A 22,599-nucleotide genomic window follows, 5' to 3' on the forward strand; every position below is an offset into this window, starting at 1 on the left:
CCCAGGAAGATTATTTTTTAATGGAGGGTCACAAAAGCAAGGACTGAGCCATGTAGGCCCATCCCCCTCAAATGAAGAGGGGGTGTCACGGTTTTGCCGTCCGATAAAGGAAAGAAAGGAGCAAGGATAGACGGCAGCAGAGGAGGAATCGCGACTGGCCCGGGCCAGAAAGGAAGGGGGGGGGGGCAGAGGGAGGAGGAGATAAGGCTGATAAGAAAAAGAAGGCTGCGGGAGGGGGAGGAGGGAAACACGCAGAGAAAACCAGAAAAGCCTAGAACGCTACTGTGGCAGCAGGGTGGAGCAGCCCAGAGGGAGGGGCAGGAGACGGGGAAGAGGGCCGCGGTGGGGGCGCTGTCGGGTGGGAAATGCAGACTGGGGGCTGATTTCGGAGGAACGGCCTCTGGGTTGGTTTGAACTCGGAGGGCTGTGTGGGTGTGCGCAGGGAAACCGAAAGCCGTAGTGGTTTTAAACCACAAGCCTCTCAGCAAGAACGCACTCCGACTTCTTTTCTTCCCCGTTTTTCCCCAGTCAGGTCGGAAAGAGTTAAGCCTCTAAGGGGCGTGGCCAGGCACCCTCTGACGCGCGGAGGGCGGGGCTGAAGGCACCGGTTGGGGAGGAGGGGAGGAGGAGGAGGGTTCCGGGGGACCGAGAGGGGGGAGGGTAAGGGGGGGCCCCCCCCGAGAGGGAGAAAAGGAAGGGGGCGTGGTCCGGGCCTAGGGGGCGTGGCCGGGAGAAGTTGTTCCGCGCTGGGCGGGCCGGCGGCGGACCCGGGAGCTGGAGAAGTTTGCGCGGCTCGCCAGCGAGCGAGCGGAGGGGAGGGTGCGGGCCCCGGCGGCGGCTTCCCTGCGCCCGCTGCCATGGCTTTCCGCCGGAGGACGAAAAGTTACCCGCTCTTCAGCCAGGAGTTCGTCATCCACAACCATGCGGACATCGGCTTCTGCCTGGTGCTCTGCGTCCTCATCGGGCTTATGTTCGAGGTGAGGGGAGCGCCCGGCATCGGGGGGGTGGGGGGCGAGGGGTGGGCAGGGAGGGGCGGGCAGGCGCCACCACCCCCTCTGCCACCGGCAGCCCCTGCCGGGTCCGCGCGAGTTCTGCCTCCCCCTCCCCCTCTCGGCCGCCCCCTCCCCCAGCGTCCGGACGCCTCCAGATGTGGGCTCCTGTATCCACGTAATCCGCATCCTCCTCCTTCTCCTGCTGCTGCTGCTGCCGCCCGGGCCCGGGCTCGCTCTGCGCTTTTGTGCACCCGCTCCGTAGGCTTCTCGATCCATCCAGGCTCCGGGCACTCCGGCCGCCTTCCGCCCCTGAGGGGCCCGGGGACACCGTGGGCCGCCCCCGCACCTGGCGCTGGCCCTGGTCTGCTGCGGATGCTGCCAGAGGCTTCCCTGTGACTCTGTGTGGCTCTGACTCCTTCCTGACCCTCCCAAGTTGCGGCCACAGCCTCTGGGTACATAATTGTGACTTCATCACTCTCCCAGTTTTCTGTTACTTCCTTCCTCCCAGCCGTAGAACGCGGACTCTCCCCCTTTCCTAACCTCAGCACTGGGCCGAGTGCTGCCCCCGGTGTCCTGACGCCCCGTTCTTGTTCCCTGCACGGCGCCCGGCAGTGTCCGGCTCTTACAGCTTATAACCCCTTCCCGTTCTCCCGCCCGCCTTCCTCCCTCTCCCTTCTCTCCTTCCTTCCATCTCTCCCCTGCTTTTCTTCCTCTCTCCCTTCCTTTTTTTCCTCCCTCCCTCCCTCTAGCCAAAATGACTTCTCCACCATTTACTTCCCCACCTGCAGAGGGGGACGGCAGGGTTGGCCCAGCCCGCTAGGCTGTTTTCTGGGGGGAGGGCTGGAGAGGGGAGGGGAGGACCAAACCTTCACTCTTCTCTTTGCCAAAATGGGAAGCAATGATTTACCTTGTTTCCCGGGAAAAGGTGGCGTCTGAGCGCCTAGGATACAATCAGAGGTCAGAGGGCAGCTGTGGTCTGAGTCAGGCCCCCCCTTCCCCACATTCAGAAATCCTGTGGAGGGATCAGAGAGGCAGGACACGGTGCCTCCCGGGAGTGAGAAAAGGAGACTCTGTGGGGAAGTTGGGTGAAATGGACAAGAGATGGAGGAAGATGCTCGCATTATCTCTTGCCCTGAGAATGAAGACAGTTCATTCCATTAACCAGTATCCCCGAGATTTTCTTTGGTAGGGTTGTGGGTAGGACAGATTTCAGTTATTTTCTCATTCTGGGGATGGGCACGGGGTGGGGTGGCTTACCCAGAACCTCCATGTGGGGGATAGGTTTGAGCTTTTGCAACTATCCAGGTAAATCTATGTAAAAAATGTGTTCCAGTCTCTGGAGGGCATGGGGAATCCAATTCCAACTAACCCTTCTCCCCCCCCCCCCTTTCTAATTTCCCATTATATTTGGGTGGGTTTAACTTCCTGGGTCAATACCCAGATAAGAGTTTGGGGAGCCTTTTGTGCTTGGGGCGCCATTAAGATTAGGCATATAGCAATGTAGAGGCAGGGTAAATCCTACGTGTTTGTCAAACTTTTCACCAGATTAGAGATTTCAGACTAAATTCTAGTTTTGGTGGGGAGGTAAATATTAGTACTACCCACTAGTCATTGTGATAGTAGATTAATGTTTAGTTTTTGCCTGGCAGATAACAATCTGAACATCTTCATGGCAATGTGTTCTTAGGACTGCCTTGCCTGCCCAACCTGAGATGACTGAATACCCTCTTACCCTTCTCTTAGGGTGTGGCTGAGAGGTCTTATGTGTGAGGACTATAGTCCTTGTGACTTCCTATCCTGGGCAAAACTTGTGAAAGCTGTTCTTTGACCTAATGGCCCTATATACTGCTTGTAGAACCTGATGATATTGTGACTTTTCCTTTGCTCAAATCCAGAGGCCAAGTGTTTGTCCATTTTGAATTTCTCTTTTCTTCCTGCCTCCAATCCTTCTGAGTAGTGCTATGTCACCAGGTGCTATTTCTAAAGTGCTTTGAGATCCTACTAGAAATAAATGACCAAAGGAGGGGGTGGGGAGGATAGCAAGTTTCCTATGTTCTCATTGTTAGCCTAGACAACAAAAAGGCCCCGGTTGAAATAACCTTAAGGACACTTTCCCCACTTCTTTCAGAGAGAGCTCTTGGTTCTTCTTGGCCCTTTGGGGCATATTCTACCTGTGCTGATTTGGTTGAGAGTGGTCTGTGCTTGTCAAAAGTGGAAGGAATAATAAATATTTGCTGTTTGGGCAATTAGTAGAGACTAGTAGAGACTCAGTATGGTATATTGGAAAGGGGTATTTATTAGGTGGCCACTAAGGTTCCTTGCCTAAATTATGTGTTATTATTGTTAGGGATGGGGGCAGAAAGTACTGAACTTAGTGAAGATAGCTATTCAAGTCTTCCCTTTTAAAACCATAGGCTAAAAGTTCCTCAGTTTCATCCATCTATAAAATGGGAATAATAACACGAATGTGGGAAGGGAGGAAGCTGTATCCTTCCTGATTTTTATCTTTTTTTCTCTTATTGTTATTCTGTTAACTGTTGGATACTTGGAAATCTTCTGCTATTCTCAATGTTATTTGGGTATCTTTTCCTACCTAGTTAAGGAAAAAAAATGACAGTGACTAAACTCTTTTATTTAAGACTGGAGTGTCAGCTTTCTCCCAAGCCTGGCAAGTTTCAGTGATCGTCTGGCTGTGCTTTGTGTCTGGAAAAGAGAGCCTTGTCATTGTCCTTCGAGTTCTAGGACTTTCCATGCCCCCTCAGCATTCTCCTGGAAGTCTGGGGTAAGGGATGGGGGGATCAGGGTGGCATGGAAGAAAGAAAAGAATAAGATTTAGCACTTTGCATTTTTCTTCTGCATATAAGGCTAAGAGGAAAGAAGGGGGAAGGGAAGAAAGGGAAAGAGGGTAGCATGCTGTTGGATTTCTGACTTAATGCCAAACTGAGATTCTTTCATTTCGAAAAAGAAACGTGAAAACTCAATTATAATTCTTTCCACAAAGAGCTGTTCTCCTAGACACTCTCCCCTCCTCATTCCCCCTTTCCCTCCTCCCTTGGTGTTCCTACCATCCAACCTCTTCCCCAAGAGCCTGGCCCCACTCTCTCCAGGAGGCAGCTGCAGTCTTGCATAGTAATCCCCCTCTTTATCTTATCCATCCCTGCCTTGCTCCCACCCCACTCTCCCACCCCAGCTTTTCTCCTCTTGGACTCTCCCACTATCAGATGAGGTGCTTGGCTTTTCCTCTTGTGATGGGACTACTCTAAATTCTCTCCTTTAGGATTTGGTGGGAGCAGATGAGAGAGTCCTGCGTTTACTTGATTTCATTTTGGGATATCCTAGAAGTCTTTTACTGCTCATCTCCCATTGCCAAGGCTGGGGGGACAGGTTCCTTTCCCCTAGTCTTAGCTTTTGCCTTTCTCATCACAGTCCATTTAAAGAGTTGCAGCTCTGCAGCCACAGTACTTGGCTAAAAAAATGTCAGGAATGTGGAGATTTTTCCCTCCTTCCTTTTCAGCTTTCTCTTTCTTAACTTTGTCTTATGGAGAGGTGGAGCCAAGTGAGATCCCTACTAAACTACTTGGCCCTTCATTTGGGTTTCTTACGTGGAATCTAGCCTTACCATCCAGAGAAAGAGAATGTGAGACAGAGACAGAGAGAGAGGGGAAGGGGGGTGTCAATGTCTGGTTGGTGTGTGTGTGTGTGTGTGTGTGTGTGTGTGTGTGTGTGTGTGTGTGTGTGATTTGAAATCGTTCCCTCCCCCCCATCCCTCCTCCCTCCCTTCTCCAGACGTCCTGTTCAGTGCCACGTTTTAAGCTGAAGCAGACAGGGAAAAAAGAAAGAACTTTTTCCAGCCACAAACAGGATAAGAAAAAGAAGAGGAAGCCAATCTCATAGACCTTTCTCTCTTGGATAGAAGTGCGCCTGCTCTCTTTTAAGGCTCATCATTTCAAGAAGTAGAAGGCTTTAATTTTTTTTTTTTTTTAATTTTAATCTTATTGAAATACATTGACAGCTATAGGCAAATGATTTTGAAATGACCTGCCTGATGTTTGCAGATGTGGTTTCTCTTTCTCAGCTTGAGAGATAACTGGAGGGTTTCATTCTGAACTCTTGGCTTTCTAATTGATTTAGTTTTTGAAAATAAGACTGACATGTTAGGGCAAAGTAATCACAGCATATATAGTAGATCATCCTTGTTAGTGAATGAAGGGAAAAAGTTCAGCCTATATGTACATATGATTGTGTGGGGGATGGGATTAATCCCTTAAAATTATAAGTAGTTTAAAAGAATACTAATACTTACAATAACCTTGCAGCTGGTAAAGAGAGTTGGCACTAGAAATACCTAGGTTCAAGTTCCTCCTTGGAAACATTCTGAATGTGTAACCCTTAGCCAGTTATTTAGCTGGTTAGTGTCATAAGCCACTTTAAAAAACTATATATTGTGTCACACTGGCTCACCTGCATTGAGGGATGGAATTTCCTCACGCTGAGATCCCTCCATCAATGAAATTATTGGTCTAGACCAAAAATGCCAAGCAAATTGGCATAGTTAGCTTTTAGCACAAGCAATTGTCTTGACTTCTGTTAAAAGCCTTATAGAGAAGCGTGCTTCTGTGTGTGTGTGTGTGTACGTGTGTGTATACACTAGAGCCTCCTCCTTCCTCTCCCAACCCCCTTTCCCCTGAGATATATTTGTGCTTTCTTCAGCAGTTGGAATTTGTAGGGTACTTCACGTGTTGGAATTCTCTTCACCTATGCAGTGATGTGTTACTTATTTATCCATTAGCATATATTCTGTTGTTTTGAGTGATTTTTAAAAATGCTCTTTTATTAAGAGATAATAGATTGACATCTTAGGGTTTTAAAGAACTCATGTAACCCCATTTTATTCTTGTATCCTGTTCTTTGTACCCTAGTACAAAAATACTGTAGAGAAGTCCACAGAGAATCGGGTAAGATAAAGGGACAAGTGGATTGGTCTTTTGACTCAGTTGTTTGGTGCCCTACTCTTATATTTCACTCAGCTGCCAAATAGGCCTTCCTGAAGCACAAATCTGACCATTTAGCCTTCTATTCAATAAATCAGTGGCTCCCTATTACTTCTAGAATCAACTATAACATCCTGAGTTTGACTTCCGAAGCTCTTCATAGCTCCATACCTTCCTTCCTTTTCCAATTTTCCCATATACTTTCCATACACTCTATGACCCAATGACAGTGACCTCTTTGTTGTACCTCCAGTGCTCTGGACTATCTCTTGGCATTTTCCTTTGCTAATCCCTCCCATGCTTGTAACTCTCCTTGTGGCTTTCTGGGATTCTTCCACCTTCTCCCAGAAGCATTTCCTGGCCCTCTTTAATCATAGTGCCTTCCTTCTGTAACTATCTTCTCTACTAGACTGTGAGTTCCTTGAGAACAGGGACTGGTTCCCCCTTTTCTCCTTTTTTAAATTCCCAGGGCTTACATAGCATCTGGTAGATAGTAGGTGCTAGTAGTCAATATAGATAGTAGTCAGATTCTTGACTTGGAGCACTGTTGAACAATTCTTGACTTAATAACCTGACTTTGAGCAACAGACTAAGAAAGAACAAACTTAATTGTAATTTCAGTTTTGAAAGTGTTCTCTGACTCGGGGGCAGAGCACAATCTCTGTTCCTTCCTTAGGTGAATGCAGCAGCAGTAAAAAAAGATTGGATTGACCATTTAGTGAATTGTTAACCCTGGAAGCAGGATGATTAATCCCCTCCCATATTATAGTAGGATCTGGGAATCAAAGTCTTTCACCAGTGTCTTAGGAAAACAGAACTCTTTTGAATCAGAAAGCAAAAATTACAATCAATATGCTACAATGGATTTGAAATCAAAGGCTGTAAATTGAAATCCCAGTTCTCTCACTAACCAGTGACTACATGTGATCTTGGACAAGTCACTCCCTCTCAGGGCTTTAGTTGTTTATCTATGTAATGATGGAGTTGGACTAATAGACCAATCAATAAGTAAATATTTATTAAGCACCTACACTGCACCAGGTTGTGCTAAGTGCTGGAGACACAAAAGGAGGCAGACAGACATTAAATTACTCTTCCAACTCTAATCCATCTCCCTAAAACAATGTCATCCCCAACTTTTTCCTTTAATTCCTTTATTTTAAAAAAGGGTTTTGAGTTGTTAGACATTCTGGGAATCTAATAAATAGATGCTTGATAAATATTTATTGAATCTAGGTTATATTGTGGAGAAGAGTGCTGGCAAATACCTCAACCTGTCTGGGTGCTTTCTCCTCTGTAAAAGGAGAGGGATGGATGGCCTTCCAAGGTCCCTTTCAGCTCTTAAACCATGGTCTTCTGACCTTTGAGGTTCCTTTTGTTCCTTAAAGCTATGATCCTATGACGTTTGAGTCATGTCTCCAGCTTGCTGAAATTCTTTCCCATCCAGGACAACTTGGTGATGTGACTCCTCTGGGGAGAACATCTGTTCTCTCTCAGTTCCATCCATCTTCTTAGGGTATGGGGTGTAGGGTGGTTAGAGAGAATGCTGCTGCTGTCAGTTTAGTTGGGTAGTAAAAACTGTTAGGATATTGCACAGTAAGTAGTTGCAGCTTTTCTCTTTCTTCCCCTGTTTTTAAAACCCCACGTCTTTCCTGTTGCTCACTGCTCAGGGCACCATTCCGACCCATCACAACAGATGGGAGCTACAGCCCTGGCTGTTTGTGTTGCTATGGTGAGGACTTCCCTCCCACAGGCATGAGCTCCTTTTTGATCTGCTTCCTATTGGGCAGGGGCCCCACTGACCAGTCCAGTGGTGCAGCTGATGCTTGTTTCTACCTTGATAAATCGAAGAGGCCTTCCGAGAAGCCTCAATTTATATCTTTCTAGCATTAGAGGCTTGCTTTCTGATCACAGTGAAAACAGTTGGAGAGAGAAATTCTGATGTGTTTGGTGGGTAAACTTTGTTATTGTTTGTACGTACTGGTCATAAGACCAAGATCCACCATTGTCAGACTGGTGCCTTTTGGTAGCAGTTGCCTAAAAGAGAAAATGATTTAAAAACAACAACAACAAAACAATTCTAGGTGCCTTGAAATGTGCTTGTCCCCTGGAATTTTGTTTTGTTTTCCTTTCATCTATTTCTTCTTATTAAAGGTATCTTGCTGGTCTTTGGAGCAGAGGAGAGTGAAATATGGCTTGGCCTTGTCAATTTTGCTAGTTGATTCTGTAGGGAAGAATCATATTGCAGTGGAAAATGGGCTGGATTTGGACACTGAGCATCAGGCATCAAATCTGGTCTTTGCTGCTTATTCCCTGGGTGACCTTGGGCAAATCTTAATTTCTGGTTCTCAGGTTCCTCAGGTATAAGAGCATAGTGTTACATTAGATAATTTCAAAAGTCTTTCCCAAATCTAAAACTTTGATCCTACTAGAAACAGCATGACAGGGTTTTTTTTGTTTTGTTTTGTTTTGTTTTAATCAAATATTTTTCCCCAGGTATATGTAAAGACATATTTCATTTAAAATTTTTTTTTGAGTTCCAAATTTTCTCTCTTCCTTCTCTTCCTCCCCCTCTTTGAGACAGTAAGTAATTTGATATAGGTTATACATGTTCAATCAATGGTACAGGGTTCATAGATTTTTAAAAAATATTTGGATAATATTTCAACATAATTGGCTTCCATATAGGTATAGGGGTTCATGCATTAAAAAAAAAATCTGTGGCTATATTTCAACAAAATTGATTTCCTTTGTAATCCTGTTTTACATTTTATGTATTTGAAAACATCTTGAGAAAGAGTCCCTGTAAGTAAGACTGCCAAAGAAGGCCATGACAAAAAAAAAAAAAAAAAAAAAAAGATAAAGACTCCTTGACATGATAGAGACGTGAGTTCAGATTATGCTTCTGACTCATAGGCTTTGTGATCTCAGACAAGCCAGTTCATCTCTTAAGTCTTCCCAGGCAGGCTCTCTAACACCATAAACTGCAGAAATGGTAATGATCAGCTCTGGAAGGAGTTTCCTCAAGTGGGAATTCGTACCCATGAAATCACAGATACAGTGCCTGTCCCTATCTCTGTCTTTAATTTAATGATTTTAATAGAATGGTTTTTACAAGTAACTCCATAAGGCCACCAAAGAAAGTTCCTTAGTTTAGTGATAGGACTGACAAGATGCCTTTTTTTTTTCCTCTTTTTTTTGGGGGGGGCAGGTGGGGGTTAAATAACTTGCCCCAGGGTCATATGTCTGAATTCAGATTTAAAACTTAAGTCCTCCTGGCCAACACTCTACCCATTGAGCCACCTAGCTGCTCTTTCCTTTCTTAAAAAGAAACGAAAAGAAAAAAGACTCTCTCTTCATGGGATATAAAGACATATGTCATAGTACTAGCACTTACTCAGACATCTGACAATTTCCTAGAGGAATTTATTGCCAGAGAAACAAACTCTGCCACAACTTTGGCTTCATAGCCCTGGGTAGTTTTATTTTCCTCATTAAAAACAGTGGGAGAAAAGGGCCAAATTTTTTCAGATTCTTGGTTCAAGGGTGTTTGTGCATATATATATATATAAACTTTAGAAAATTGGAAGTCTTGTGCTCACAATAAATAATTTTGTTTTGGAAAGTATGACGTTATGTACATCCTTACCCTCCCCTTAGAAAACTAGATCAGGTAAAGATAATTGACTCCAGAAGAAATAAATATTTCATATCATGGTTCCTGCTTCTGTAAAGTCTCCTCTTCACACCTTAAGGTAAGTAGATAAAATAACTTTTTTCACTCAAATCTTTTCTGTGGTAGTCATAGCTAATCAAATTCATATGTTCTGCTTTAACAAATGAGCAGGGAATTGGATTATAGCAGTCAGTGGCTCTCAAAGTATGATCCTCAGATCTCAAAGATCCTTTCAGGGATCCTCGAGGTCACACCTGCTTTTACAAAAATAATTAATTAAATTTCTAATGAATGTGAATAGCTATAAACCCAATAAACAAAGTCTCCCTGGAGGATCCTCAATACTTTTTAAGATTTAAAGGGGTAAAAAGTACTTATGAAGGAAAATGATATATGGACATGTGTTGTATGGTTCTATCTATATTTCTGTGTGTGTGTGTGTGTGTGTGTGTGTGTGTGTATAAAATATTGAACTTCTCTAATGTGGGGTTGGGAGGAAGGAAGGGAGGAAGACAACTTAGAAACTCAACCTAACAAAAAATGAAAAAATTTAAAAAGCATAACAGAAAAAAGTGTAAAGGTTCCTGAGACTAGAAAATTAATGTCTTAACTTGTTCACAGATTGGATTTAATTGAGACAGAACTGCATAAGTCATCAGCTTCATCTTTTCTTCCTTGAGTAATCTAAGTCCAGGGCAGGATGGGAAGTCAGGACAACTTCCAGTGGTCCTAAAAGCAGTCTTTGAAGTTAGACCCAAACTCTGATCTTCCCATATTGCCTTTTTATACTGCTTTCATGGCCATTGGAGCAAATTGTTCTCATCTGCCCATTCTGGCATGGGAAATCTTCACATGCTTGGGGTAGATACTCCCCAACTAACAGACAGGTTTGAGGCCTGTAGATTACCTCATCTGCTGAGATGTCTACCTAAGTGCATCTTGTACATGCTAGAGCTTCTTGGAGCCACAGGTGAGACTTGGGTGAAGATAGATGTCAAAGATGGTTAGGTAACCCTGAACAAAGCTCAGCAAATTCACCATAGGTGCTAGTTCTTGATGAAGTAAGCCTGAGAACACTGTGAGCCCTTTCTTTCTGGTCACTTACTAAACTCTCCAAACCACTTTATTTCTGGAAGGCTATGTTGTTGTTCAGTTGTTTCAGTGTGTACAACTCTTTGTATCCCCATTTGGGGTTTTCTGGGAAGGAATACTACAGTGGTTTATCACTTTTCTCCAGCTCATTTTACAATTAAGGAAACTGAGGTAAATAGGTGAAAATGACTTGTAACTAGTAAGTATCTGTGACTGGATTTGAACTCATAAAGATGTGTATTCCTGTCTCTGGGCCCAGCACTCTATCCATAGTACTATGTAGCTATCCCCCCCCTTGGGGGCTTTACCTGTACCTAAATCTTGGAAGATTTGATAGCTTTGATAGCATTACACTCACACAGACACACACACACTATACCATACACACATACACCCTCACACACCCATACATATTTAAAATGCTTGTCAGTCAGTTTCCTTATCTATAAAAGGAGGGAGTTCCACCAAATGGTTTCTGAGGTCCCTTTCAGTTTTAGATCTATGATCTTAGAGCCTGTGCAGAGACTGAATTTTGGAAGGGAAACTTGGCCAAGGACTATCCACCCAGAAAATCAGTGGCAGATGTTGGAAGAGGAATTGAACAACATCTGATTTCTTGTTTGCTCAAGATTTAGACATTTTTGATGCTTTTTATTTCATTTCTAAATAATAGAGACTCATTTTTCCCCACTTCTGATTAGGCTTTCTTCCACCTGGAAGCCATTTCTGGGTATCCTTTTGAGACTTGATTTGAGTCTGTCATTAATAGGTCAGTTTCTATGATTTTTCAGATAGACAAATCCAAATATTACAGTGACAGATCCATTTATGAACATAGCTATACAGCACACCATTCCTGCCTCAACTCAGTGCAGATCTGTTAATCTTCTTTCGTCAGAGAAGTCAGTGGGTCATTGCAATAAAGGATCTCAGAAAATCCAAGTCCTCTTTGAGGTAATTACAGAAAGAGAGCTTATCAAAATGGATTGAAACCCAATCTTGAATCTTGCCTCTGCTGTTACTTATGTGATCTTGGGCAGGTCATTAACCTTGATGAGCTTCAGGATTCCCATCTGCAAAATGGGAATAATAATACTTAGCATACTTACTTTATGTGATAGTGATAAAGATCAAATCCTGACTGTCATTTACTGGCTTTGTGACTTTGGCCACTTATCTTTTCTGGGCTTCAGTCTCCCCATTTGTTAAATGAAGGGATTGGATTTGATATCTTCTAAGGTATCTTTCTGCTCTGGATCTATGATCATTAATAAAATACCCTGCCAATTTTAAAATACTATGTACATATTAATCATTATTATCTAGTTGACCCCTTTCATTTTACTTTAAGGACACTGGAAATATATAGCTTAAGCAAATTCTTAAGGTCACATAATAAGTGAATTACAAAACCAGTACTAAAATTTGAGTGTCCTGACCCTCAGTCTAATACCTTTCCCATTTACTCTGTCTTGGTCATGTTCCACATGAATTTCTGATGGGCAGGATATGGCTCAGTATTATCATATCCATAGCTGTCTGGTAAAGGTACATTTGTATCTTTTCTAGTTCTTTGCATATCTGGGCTTAATTTGCAATGAAAATGTGACCTGACTGAGACACTAAATGTGTCTACCTAACAGAGGTGCCAGAAAAGATACTAGATTTAAAGTTCTGAGATTGTGAGAGGACCTTCTTGACCAAAAGAATAATTTGGTATTTTATTTTCTACCTCTGGAGCTTTTACATTTGAGTACAAAAGTTTCCAGGAAACCTGTAATTTTCCCTTTGGGATTGTTCCAATAGTAAAATTGCCAGAGGTGTGAGGTATTGAGCTTTCCATTGTATTTTTCCGTGCCTCGGTTTCCCTGCTTGTAAAATCCGGAGCAATTTTTTAAAAAGAAAATCTGTTTTTAGTTTTATACATGTACAATATTATTTCCTAACATAATTTGCTTTGATTTGCTCCTTTTCTTCCTCTTTATTATAGTTCAGTGCTCTCTCTTAATCAGGGCTTTCAATTTTTGGAAGGGGAAGTTTAAAAAAAAAAGGAGGAGGAACTCCTTCATCCTTTTGCCAATTGAAAGCCTTTTTTGCTGCTGTTGTTCCTCCTCATGCCTACTGACAATAGTTATTGTAAACCCTAGTTGTAATCCAAGCTGCTTTTCCTCTGAAGAGAAAGGCCCCCGTAGGTGGTGTGTGATCTGTGCTCTCTGCAGGCATTGAGGCCTAGTGGACAAAGCATGGTGCTTACACCATGAAGACATTAGTCCCTTCCTTTACTTAAAAACAAAACACCCAAACATTTTTAAATGATCAAAATGTATAAGATAATCTTGGAAGATATAAAGATGGAATAGGACAATAGAAAACTCAAGGAGGGGTGTGTGTGTGTGTGTGTGTGTGTGTGTGTGTGTGTGTGTGTGTGTGTGTGTGTGTGTGTAATGGGGAAGGCAGAATAGAACATGCACACAGATAAGTAATGTAAAAAAGTGGAAAGTAAAGAGGAACAGAGATTTACATCAAATACTTTGTCAAAGTTCATGGAGGAAGTGGGAGTATTCACTTTAGACCAGCTGTTCTCTAACTTTTTGGTCTCTGGAGCTTTCTATACTCTTAAAAATTATTGAGGACCCCAAAGAGTTTTTGTTCTATAAAAGGTTATATCTGTTGATATTTATGGGGTTAGAAATAAAAACTAATTTAAAAAATATTCTTATTAATTACCTTGAAATGACAATAAACCCATTACATGTTAACATAAATACAATTAAAAAAAAATAAAAATGGTTCTGTTTTCCCAGCCAAAAAAATGTAATGAGAGATATGGGATTGTTTTACATAATTTTTGTAAATTTCTTTAGTGTTTGGCTTAATAGAAGAGAGCGGGATTCTTGGGTCTGTTGCATTCAGTCTTTTGCAATATGTTGTTTTGGTTGAATTATATGAAGAAAATCCAGTCTTACATAGATAAATAGTTTTCAAAAAATAGAAGATTATTTTAATAGTCAAATAATGCTTTAGTTTTATTATGAAAATAGTTTTGACTTCACAGATTCTCCCCACTCTCATTCCTCCAAAAGGGTATCAGGAATCTCTAGAGAACTGTGGACCATGCTTTTGAGGAGCTACTTTAGCTCTAGGGAGACAGGGGCATGTTTAGCACCTTTATTGGGCCTTGAAGCTCAAGGATAAAAAAGGAGTGGATTTTAGTCATAAGAACTGACCTTTTGAAATATAAAGATAGGATTGGACTGGTTGTATAGATTTGTTGTATAGGTTATATAGATTTGGGCACCATCTGCATGGAGGTAACAGATAACAAATAGTTGTGTTATTAGCTAGCTAAGATGAACCTGAACAGGATATTTCTGAGCCTCAAATTCCTTATCTGTAAAATGGGGACAGTAATCCTTCTATTAACTACTTCACAGCATAATTGTGAGATGGCTAGATGGCTCAGTGGATAAAGCTCTGGGCCTGGAGTCAGGAATTCTCAAGTTCAAATTCAGTCTCAAACACATTCTATCTATATGATCCTAGACAAGTCACTTAACCTGTTTACCTTAATCTGCTGAATAAGGAAAGGGCAAACAAATGATATCTTTGTCAAGAAAACCCCATGGACAGTATTGGTATGCTGGTCCATGGGGTCATGAAGAGTCAGACACGACTGAACAAGAACAAAAAGGTGCCGGACAGCAGAGATCAGACAAGATGATGAGGGACTGAGCACTCGTTTGGATACAGATTGAGAAGAGAAGAGAGGATGGATTCGAGATGTAGAGGGAGGATTGATAGCTTTCTCTCATTATTTACTCTCCAGCAGACCAGGACTACTTCCTTGAATTTGGCATGCTATCTGCTGCTCTTAGTTCATTTGTTTCCCTTGGGCTTAGATGGGATTGCTTTTTCAACCTTTTTCCTTGGAGAAACTTTTCCAGCTACCTTCCCTCCCTCTCCATATATTCATATGTAGAATGAACAAAGATTTTTATCTACTGAACAAAAAATTAATACAAAATAATAAAAAAAAAATCAACCCCTCCAAGAAAACAAATTAGAGAGGGCTAATTTATTTTCTATTTTAAATTAAAAATTTTCAATGAATGAAAATCTTATTTTCTTTTCCTATCTTGCCACTTCAGATATTCAGTCAAGCAAAACAAATTCCCATATTGCCCATGCTCTACAAATATATATCTAAGGAAGCAAATAACATTAATCATCAGAATGCTCCTTAAATTCTTTTTCAGAGTATTTCATCTAATTCTAAGTATTGATCTCATTACACCCTACTTTGTATTATACTAATCTGTGACTAAGTCTGATCTCCTTAGAAGAAGAGAATAGAAGATGCTATAATAGCTATATAAATACTGGCTATCTTTATTATCCTGTATAGCATGTGCAACAAGCCTCTCTTTAAAACAATATTGATTTTTATTTTTAATTGTCAACTTAATTTTTTGATTTGTTTTAGTTATTAAAGACAGCATGGTATAATGTGTGGGAGGACCTGGATTCAAGTTCTGCATGTGACAGGAACTGAGGCCAGCAGGGTTAAGTGTCTTGCCTAGAGTCACAGAGCTGGGAAATGTCTGAGGCTGGACAGATTGGAACTTGGGAAGATAATTGGTCCTTCCTCTGGACCTGACACTCTGTATACTATGGCTCTACCAATGTGCTCATGGATTTGAGTTCTTTAAGGGTGACACAGGGAATAGCAAGTTGGACTTGGAATGTATACGAACTGTGCTCATACCTCAAGCACTAGTTGTATGACTTAACTTTTCTGGATCTCTATTTCTTCTGCAAAATGAAGCTCTCAAAACCTACCTCTGCATGTTTGCCCCCTTCAGATGTTCAGGGTGGCTGGCACGTAGGTGGCACAGTGCCAATGTAGGCAGGCCTTCCCTCCAGAAATTCCTTCAATCCTACAGGAAATTTCGGTGACCTTTTATTAGAATACCATTTCCTCACCAGAAGACTTCCTCAGAACATGAAACTGGGTTCCATTTTCATTCAGACATAGCAGTCTTGAAGTTTTAAAGTGAGTAAACTCACAGACTGGATAAACTCTTGATCTCAGTGAGGAAGAAACATCTTAACTTCTAAGGATTTTTCATCCTTAGGATAGAGTAACAAAATTGTCCTAGAAGGGAATTATAAGTAGTTGATCATGGACATTTAAGTTGAGTTACTTTTTTTTTCTTCTGGAATAACAGCAGCAATAATAGTTATTACAACTAACACTTATACAGTATCTACTATGTGCTAGGCACTGTGCTAAGTAAGGTCTTTACAAATAGCATCTCATTTAATCCTTACAATTCTAGGAGGTAGATGTTATTTTTGTCCTTATTGCACAGTTGAGGAAAATAAGGCAGAGATTGAGACCAGAGTCCCACAGCTAGTATAAACATTTGAAGAATTTAAACTTGGGTGTTCTTGACTCCAAGTCCATTACTCTGTCCACTGGGATACCTCTGTGCCTGGAATATTATAGGTGGTTCAGTGGGTATTGCTGAACTAGAGAGTTAGAAAGTCTTGGATTCCACCTGTATAAACAACTACCACCTATGTAACCTTAGTTTCTGCTATAAAACTGAAATAATAATCACATTTTCTCACAAAATTGTTGTGAGGGTCATAATAACAACAAGAAAAGGTAGCATATATATGTTTATGTATATATATATATATATATATATATATATATATATATATATATATATATATATATATATATATATATATATGTGTATATATATGTGTATATAAGTATTTATTACTTTAGAGTTTACAAAATGCTTTAATGATATTATTTCATTTTATCCTCACAGCAGCTCTGGAAATTGGTGCAGGATCAAATGTGGTGACATTTTAAGTGCTTTGCAATCCTTAACACATTTTTTATTTTAAAAGAAACATTTATAAAAGCTTTTTATTTTTCCAAATAGATGCAAAAATAGTTTTCAATATTTGCCTTTACAAAACATTGTGTTCTAAAATTTTTTTTCCTCTTCCCTTCTCCCCTAGAAAACAAGCAATCCAGTGTAGATTAAATATGATAACACATTCTTTAAATGCTAGCTGTTAGATATTCTCTTGGGATTTTGGTCTCCAGTGCAAGCAAGATGATCCAAGAACATGCAAGAGAGATAGATTGGTTTGATATGGAGGCTAGCAAGCCAGGCTCCTGTGTAAGGGCAGCTTACAAGTCATTCTGCCCCTTTATTTCTTCTTGTCTGTCATAGCCTCAAAAAACCTGCACTGCTAATATTTCATCCTTTTTTGTGGATTTGTTCTGGCCCAGGTATTTACTCATTTGCCCCACCTTGCCATCTCTTTTTAAAGAATGCTTTATTAGTGTCTTTTGGGTTTTATTCATTTATTCTTAGTGCTCCCACCCATTCTACTCAATGAGCCTTCCTTTGTAATAAAGATGTTTTAAAAATTTCAGCAAAGTCGTTGAGCCGCTCTAGTTGTCTGACAACATATACTAATTTTGCACAAGGAGGAAGGTACATTTTCTGATCTGTTCCTCTGGGGCTGAATGGGATCATAATTACATAGTGTTCGATTTTATTTTATGTTTTCCCATTTTATTGTGATCTTGTACATATTATTTTATACTTAGAATAAATTTATGAGAGAATGAATATGAATGAAAAATGTTTATTATGTGTTTACTATGCTTAGTATTGGGGATCAAATACAGAAGCTAAATAATTCTTGCCTTTAAAGAACTTATATTCTAATGGAGAGAGGCTATACACTTTGGGAATTGGTAACTTGGGAGAAAAGTTACCTGGAAAGTCACCTGAATTGCAGAGGGCTTACAGTATAGATTAACTTAGTTGGTCTTAGAACAGTAGTTCAATGATTTGATCCTAGTTAATAACCTAGAATCCAGAAGATGTGTGGATCAAATCTTGTTTCACCTACATTTGATTTGTGAAGCACTGGGGAAGTCACTTTATTCTACATCTACATATATATATATATATATAGTAATAGTATCTAGCTCTACTTTTTTTTACAACAACTAACAACTAAAATGGAATTACACAGCTGTTGTTGTTTAGTCATTTTTCAGTCATGTCCGATACGTGACCTCTTTTGGATTAGTTTTCCCTGTCTACCTTTACAGATGAGGAAACAGTTCAGCAGGGTTAAATGACTTGCTCAAAGTCACCCAGCAACTAAGTGTCTGATGCTAAATTTGGACTCCAGTCTTCCTGACTCCAAACCCAGTGAACTATATTCACTATAATTCCTAGCTGCTCTTTATTTTTGTTAGCTATTAGTAGTAATAATCTTATTAATGTCTTAGGCTCACTGCCTGAAAAATAGTGGTATAGCTCCATACAAGAGATTGTACTTGTCAAAAACAAAACAAAACTATGCACACATGCCTGGCTTCAGTTGTGGAAACCGGAAACTACAGCTTATTCTGCTTTTTGTTAACATGCTTTTTTGAGTATAACCAAGCCACTTCATTTCTTCTTGCCTTAATGTCTTTATTTATGAAATGGTCTTATAAGTTCTAATAACTCTGTTTAAGGATTGGGGTTTGAAAATTTGTATGGGAATCCTGTTAACTGCCAGAGTTGAGAATACCTTCAAGATAACTCCCCAGATGACTTGCCCCTTTCTCCCTTTCCCCAGGTTTTTGAGCACCTTTTATGGTGGACCTCTTTTAGATTAAGTCATTGTTTTAAATTAGATGGAAGTTAGAGCCTTGGGTGAAATGGTTTGAATTGACAGTAAAATTTTACTGTGATGAGATGGCTGAGGGAACCAGAATCCATGGATTAAAAAAAATTTTTTTTTTTTTTTTTGGTCAGGAGAGTCCAGCAAAATTCTGTTGAAAACAGTTTTAGACATAGGAGTTTAAAGGCTCACAGATTTAAACCTGGAAAGGAACTCCAGAGCCTATCTGGTTCAACCCCCTCATTTCACAGATGAGAAAGCTGACTCTAAGGGAAGTTGGTCACATAGGTAGCAAAGTGTCAGAAATGGGATTTGCAGTGACAATCCCTAGTTCTCTTTCATTTGTACCACATGGTCTTATTGTTCAATCATTCTGACTCTTTGTGACCCATTTTGAGGTTTTCTTGGCAGATATTGAAGTGGTTAACCATTTACTTTGACAGGTCATTTTAGAGATGAGGAAACAGAGGCAGAAGTGATTTGCTCAGGGTCACATAATGTCTGAGGCTGGATTTGAACTTAGGTTCCCCTGAACTTAGCTCCTGTATGGAGCTATACCACTATTAGGTTCTAGTTGTCTTTATTTTTCAGTCATTTTAGTCATACTGGTTGATCTTGATCTAGTCAAGCTTGTATTGCTGTATTTGTGCTTGGACTTTTTCAGATTGGGAATTCCTTCTTTATACCTGTCAATTCCTTCTTTTCTTTCTAGGTTAAACTTTCTCTTTTCAGTCTTCCTTGATTTCCCTCTGTCCAAAGTGTTTATTTTCTCCTCAGATATTCTTAGGGTGCTTTGTCTAAAATCATTCTTTTGCCCTGTCACAATTATACTTTTGTATTATATACTTTTCTGATGACTTCCTATGTTCCCACAATAGAATAGAAGCATCTTGAGGGCAAAGATTGTCATTTTTCATCAGATGAGTGCTTTGCACATAATAGGGAGCTAATAGATGTTGGTGATGTTGAAATGAGAAGAAGGTACACAAGTGACAGTCTAGAAACTAACGCTTCCTTTTAGGTATAGGGCAGACCTGGGAATTGTGCTTTTCTCCTCCACCTCCCATGTGCCACCCACAGTGACATTCATCATGATTGTCTCTTTAGCTCAAATAAAAAGCAAGCCAGAACTTGGAGCTCCATCTGGGGCCCCACAGACAGTACATCCTGTGCATTTTCTCTTTGAACATTGTATTTAATGAAGTGAGTCTTCGAGTGTGGTCTGGAGAACATTGGCCTCTTACAGTATCATATTTTTTCTTCTACATCTGTATCTTGAAAAAGCACCCTTTTTTTCTTCAGCATAGCCAATAACCTCTTGTCCAGACCTTTCAACTGCTCCGATGATTTAAAGCTAAAGTTTAACTCCCTTTTGTGTGTGCATCTGAATCTGTGGAAACAGCAGCTTATCTGTAACTTTGCCTTAAAATTGTCTGAGCTTAAATGGTTTGTCCATGGTCACTCACACTGTGTGAGTTGAAAACTTGTGTTCTTGATGCAAGACACACTTATCTATCCAATTTAAGAAGGGAAGCACATTTCAGAAAGGCTTGCATTTGAAACCTGACTCAGACATTTATTAGCTCTGTGATATGTCAACATAATGGAAAAAAATTTTTAAAAATTTATCTGGCTAACTTTGTACAAAGCCTTAGGTTAAAAAATAGGAAAGCAAAATCTCCAAGATCTTACTTTTCACAAAGGGAGACAAAAAATAGAAGACAGTTTAGCTTCAGTGTCTTAAAAATGTAGTAATAATGGGAAATATTCCTTCTCTGAATCTCCTTTTCCTTGTCTGCAAAAAAAGTGAATAATGACTACACCTCCTTTACAGGAAACAACAGGGTTGTTGTTGGGTTCATATGAGATAGTATGTACAAAGCACTTTGAAAACCAGAATACCTATATAAATGCCAATTGATGAATTGATGTCATTGCCATTGCCCCTGGCCAAGGCAACCCTTCCCACTTGGGAGTGGGAAAAGGGATGCCATTTTTCCTTCTGAAAGTTGACAGGGTGTATTGGTGTTATGTGAATAAATATAGCAATACCTATACTATAATAATGCTTATGTTCTGAATCAGTTATTTATTTTTCTATTCATTCATTTAATTTTCAGAGTCAGTTGGGGTTAAATGACTTGTCCAGGGTCACATAGCTAGTAAGTAAGTGTCTGTGGCTAGATTTGAACTCAGGTCCTCCATTGTCTATGGCTAGTACTCTATCCACTCTACCACCTAGTTACTCCTGAATAATTTATTCTATTTAATTTTAAAATACTGGTGCCTTATCAGAAATAGCATCATGTTAAACATTCATTCTGGTGAGCTTTTTTTTTTTTTTTTTTTTTTTAATAATATCCATACTTTTTTTTAAAAAATGACCTAAATTAATTAATTAATTAAATTAAAAAAAATTTAAATAATGGGAATCCTTGGAGTATCTTGTTCCACAGAACAGTGACCTGATCACCAGGAGGGTTATGCTGTCAGATCAGTACTATCTGGTGGACAGAAGCAGGAGACATTACATTTTTTGATCTGCTTATAATTCAGTGTAGGAAATTCTGCCTTTTGGAGCACACCTTTCATTCATTTATTTCCCCATTCATCAAATGTTTATTGGGTTCATATTATTTACAAGGGCCTGAGTATTCATTCAGTGGTAAGGGACAGCCTGACCACAGGAATTCTTTTGAGGCCTGGTCATGAGAAATAATGAGAGAGAGCCTTACATCTAGTTATTTGCTAAGTATTTTTCCAATGTGTGCTTGATTTTGATATTCACTGTTCAGAACGACTATGGCAGTAGTCTGAAGTAGAGGCCTACGCAGCCTGACAGATACTCTCAGCCTACCCTTCTGAAGAGACATCTTTGTAACCCACTAATCTCCAGTGAAGCCCATGTCCTTTGATTCAGTTCAACAAATATTTATTAAGTGTATGTACTCCAAGGGCCAGTGGTGTGTAGGAAAGGAAAGAAAGAAAGAAGAAGGGGACTAAGTATTTATTAGCATCTTACATATCAGACATTGTGTTAGGTATCATATTACATCATTTACAGGGAGCTCATTTGATCTTTACAGCAACCATATGAGGTAGGTACTCCTAATTATCTATTTTACAGAGAGCAAACTGAGGCAGACAGGTGATGTCATACTATCTAGTGTCTAAGGACAGATTTGGACTCAGATTTTCTTGACTCCAGGCCCAGCACTTTAGGCACTGGGCCACATGGCTATATTAAATAGAAAGTTAACGTCTTAGGCAGGAAGAAGGAGGTTTGGATTTGAGCTCTGCTGGCTGTGTGACCCTGGACAAGTCATTGAAGCTCTTACAGCTTCAGGCAGATATCTAAGATTGTAAATTTCAGAGAAGGTGCTGACCTGCATTCATAGGAGAAGCTTCCTCTTTGAGCAGTTCTCTATACCAGTGAAATTGTAATAGCGGAGATGAAATTAATACTGAAATAGTGGTAAGATAAGACACAACTTGCACTGCCCTCTGAGTCTATACTTTGTGAAGGTTCTTGAGGAGCATGTGAAGGTGCTAAGTATGATTTGAATTAGATGGTCCTGATGCTTATATAGAATTTAGGCTTAAATTAACCATCTCCCCAGAGGGTGGTATAGCCAGCTTCACAGCAAAGAATAGTATAATTTGGTGAGCAAACCACTGATCTAGAGGTTAACCTGAAAATGAACCAGAATGTGTGTTAGCCTACAAAAGAGCTTTGCTCTTAGAAAAAGATACTCATGAGGCAGTAAAATGGTAGACTAAGCCTATAGTCAGGAAAACCGGGGTTTACTTTGTTTATATCTATTTGTTTGCATACTGCTTCCCCTATTAGATTATAAACTCCTTAAAGGCAGGGACTGTCTTTTGCCTTCTTTTATACCACTAACTAAGACTTAGTACAGTATCTGGTCAATTTTTATTGAATTTTAATTTGAGTTCAAATGAGGCCTATGTAATTATTAGCTGTGGGATTCTGAGCAAACCATTTAACCTATCTTACACAATTTTTTTGAGCTATCAAACAATATCCACCTGCCTTTTAGGGTTAAGAGGATTAAATGGGATATTTGTAAAGGATTTAACACAGTACCCAGCACATAGTAGGTATTTT

At 40.3% G+C, this 22,599-nt stretch overlaps 1 protein-coding gene across 1 annotated transcript in view; it reads left to right on the forward strand.

Moving 5' to 3' along the window:
- The first annotated feature begins 737 nt into the window (after positions 1-737).
- Positions 738-22,599, forward strand: part of TRAM2 (translocation associated membrane protein 2) — a 101,822-nt gene continuing 79,960 nt past the window's right edge. Inside the window, 1 exon segment of the mRNA XM_074310660.1 lies at positions 738-977. Within this exon segment, the coding sequence (XP_074166761.1) occupies positions 858-977 (120 nt within the window). The 5' untranslated portion in view covers positions 738-857.

The sequence above is a fragment of the Sminthopsis crassicaudata genome, chromosome 4 (genome assembly GCF_048593235.1).
Source record: "Sminthopsis crassicaudata isolate SCR6 chromosome 4, ASM4859323v1, whole genome shotgun sequence".
NCBI lineage: Eukaryota > Metazoa > Chordata > Mammalia > Dasyuromorphia > Dasyuridae > Sminthopsis > Sminthopsis crassicaudata.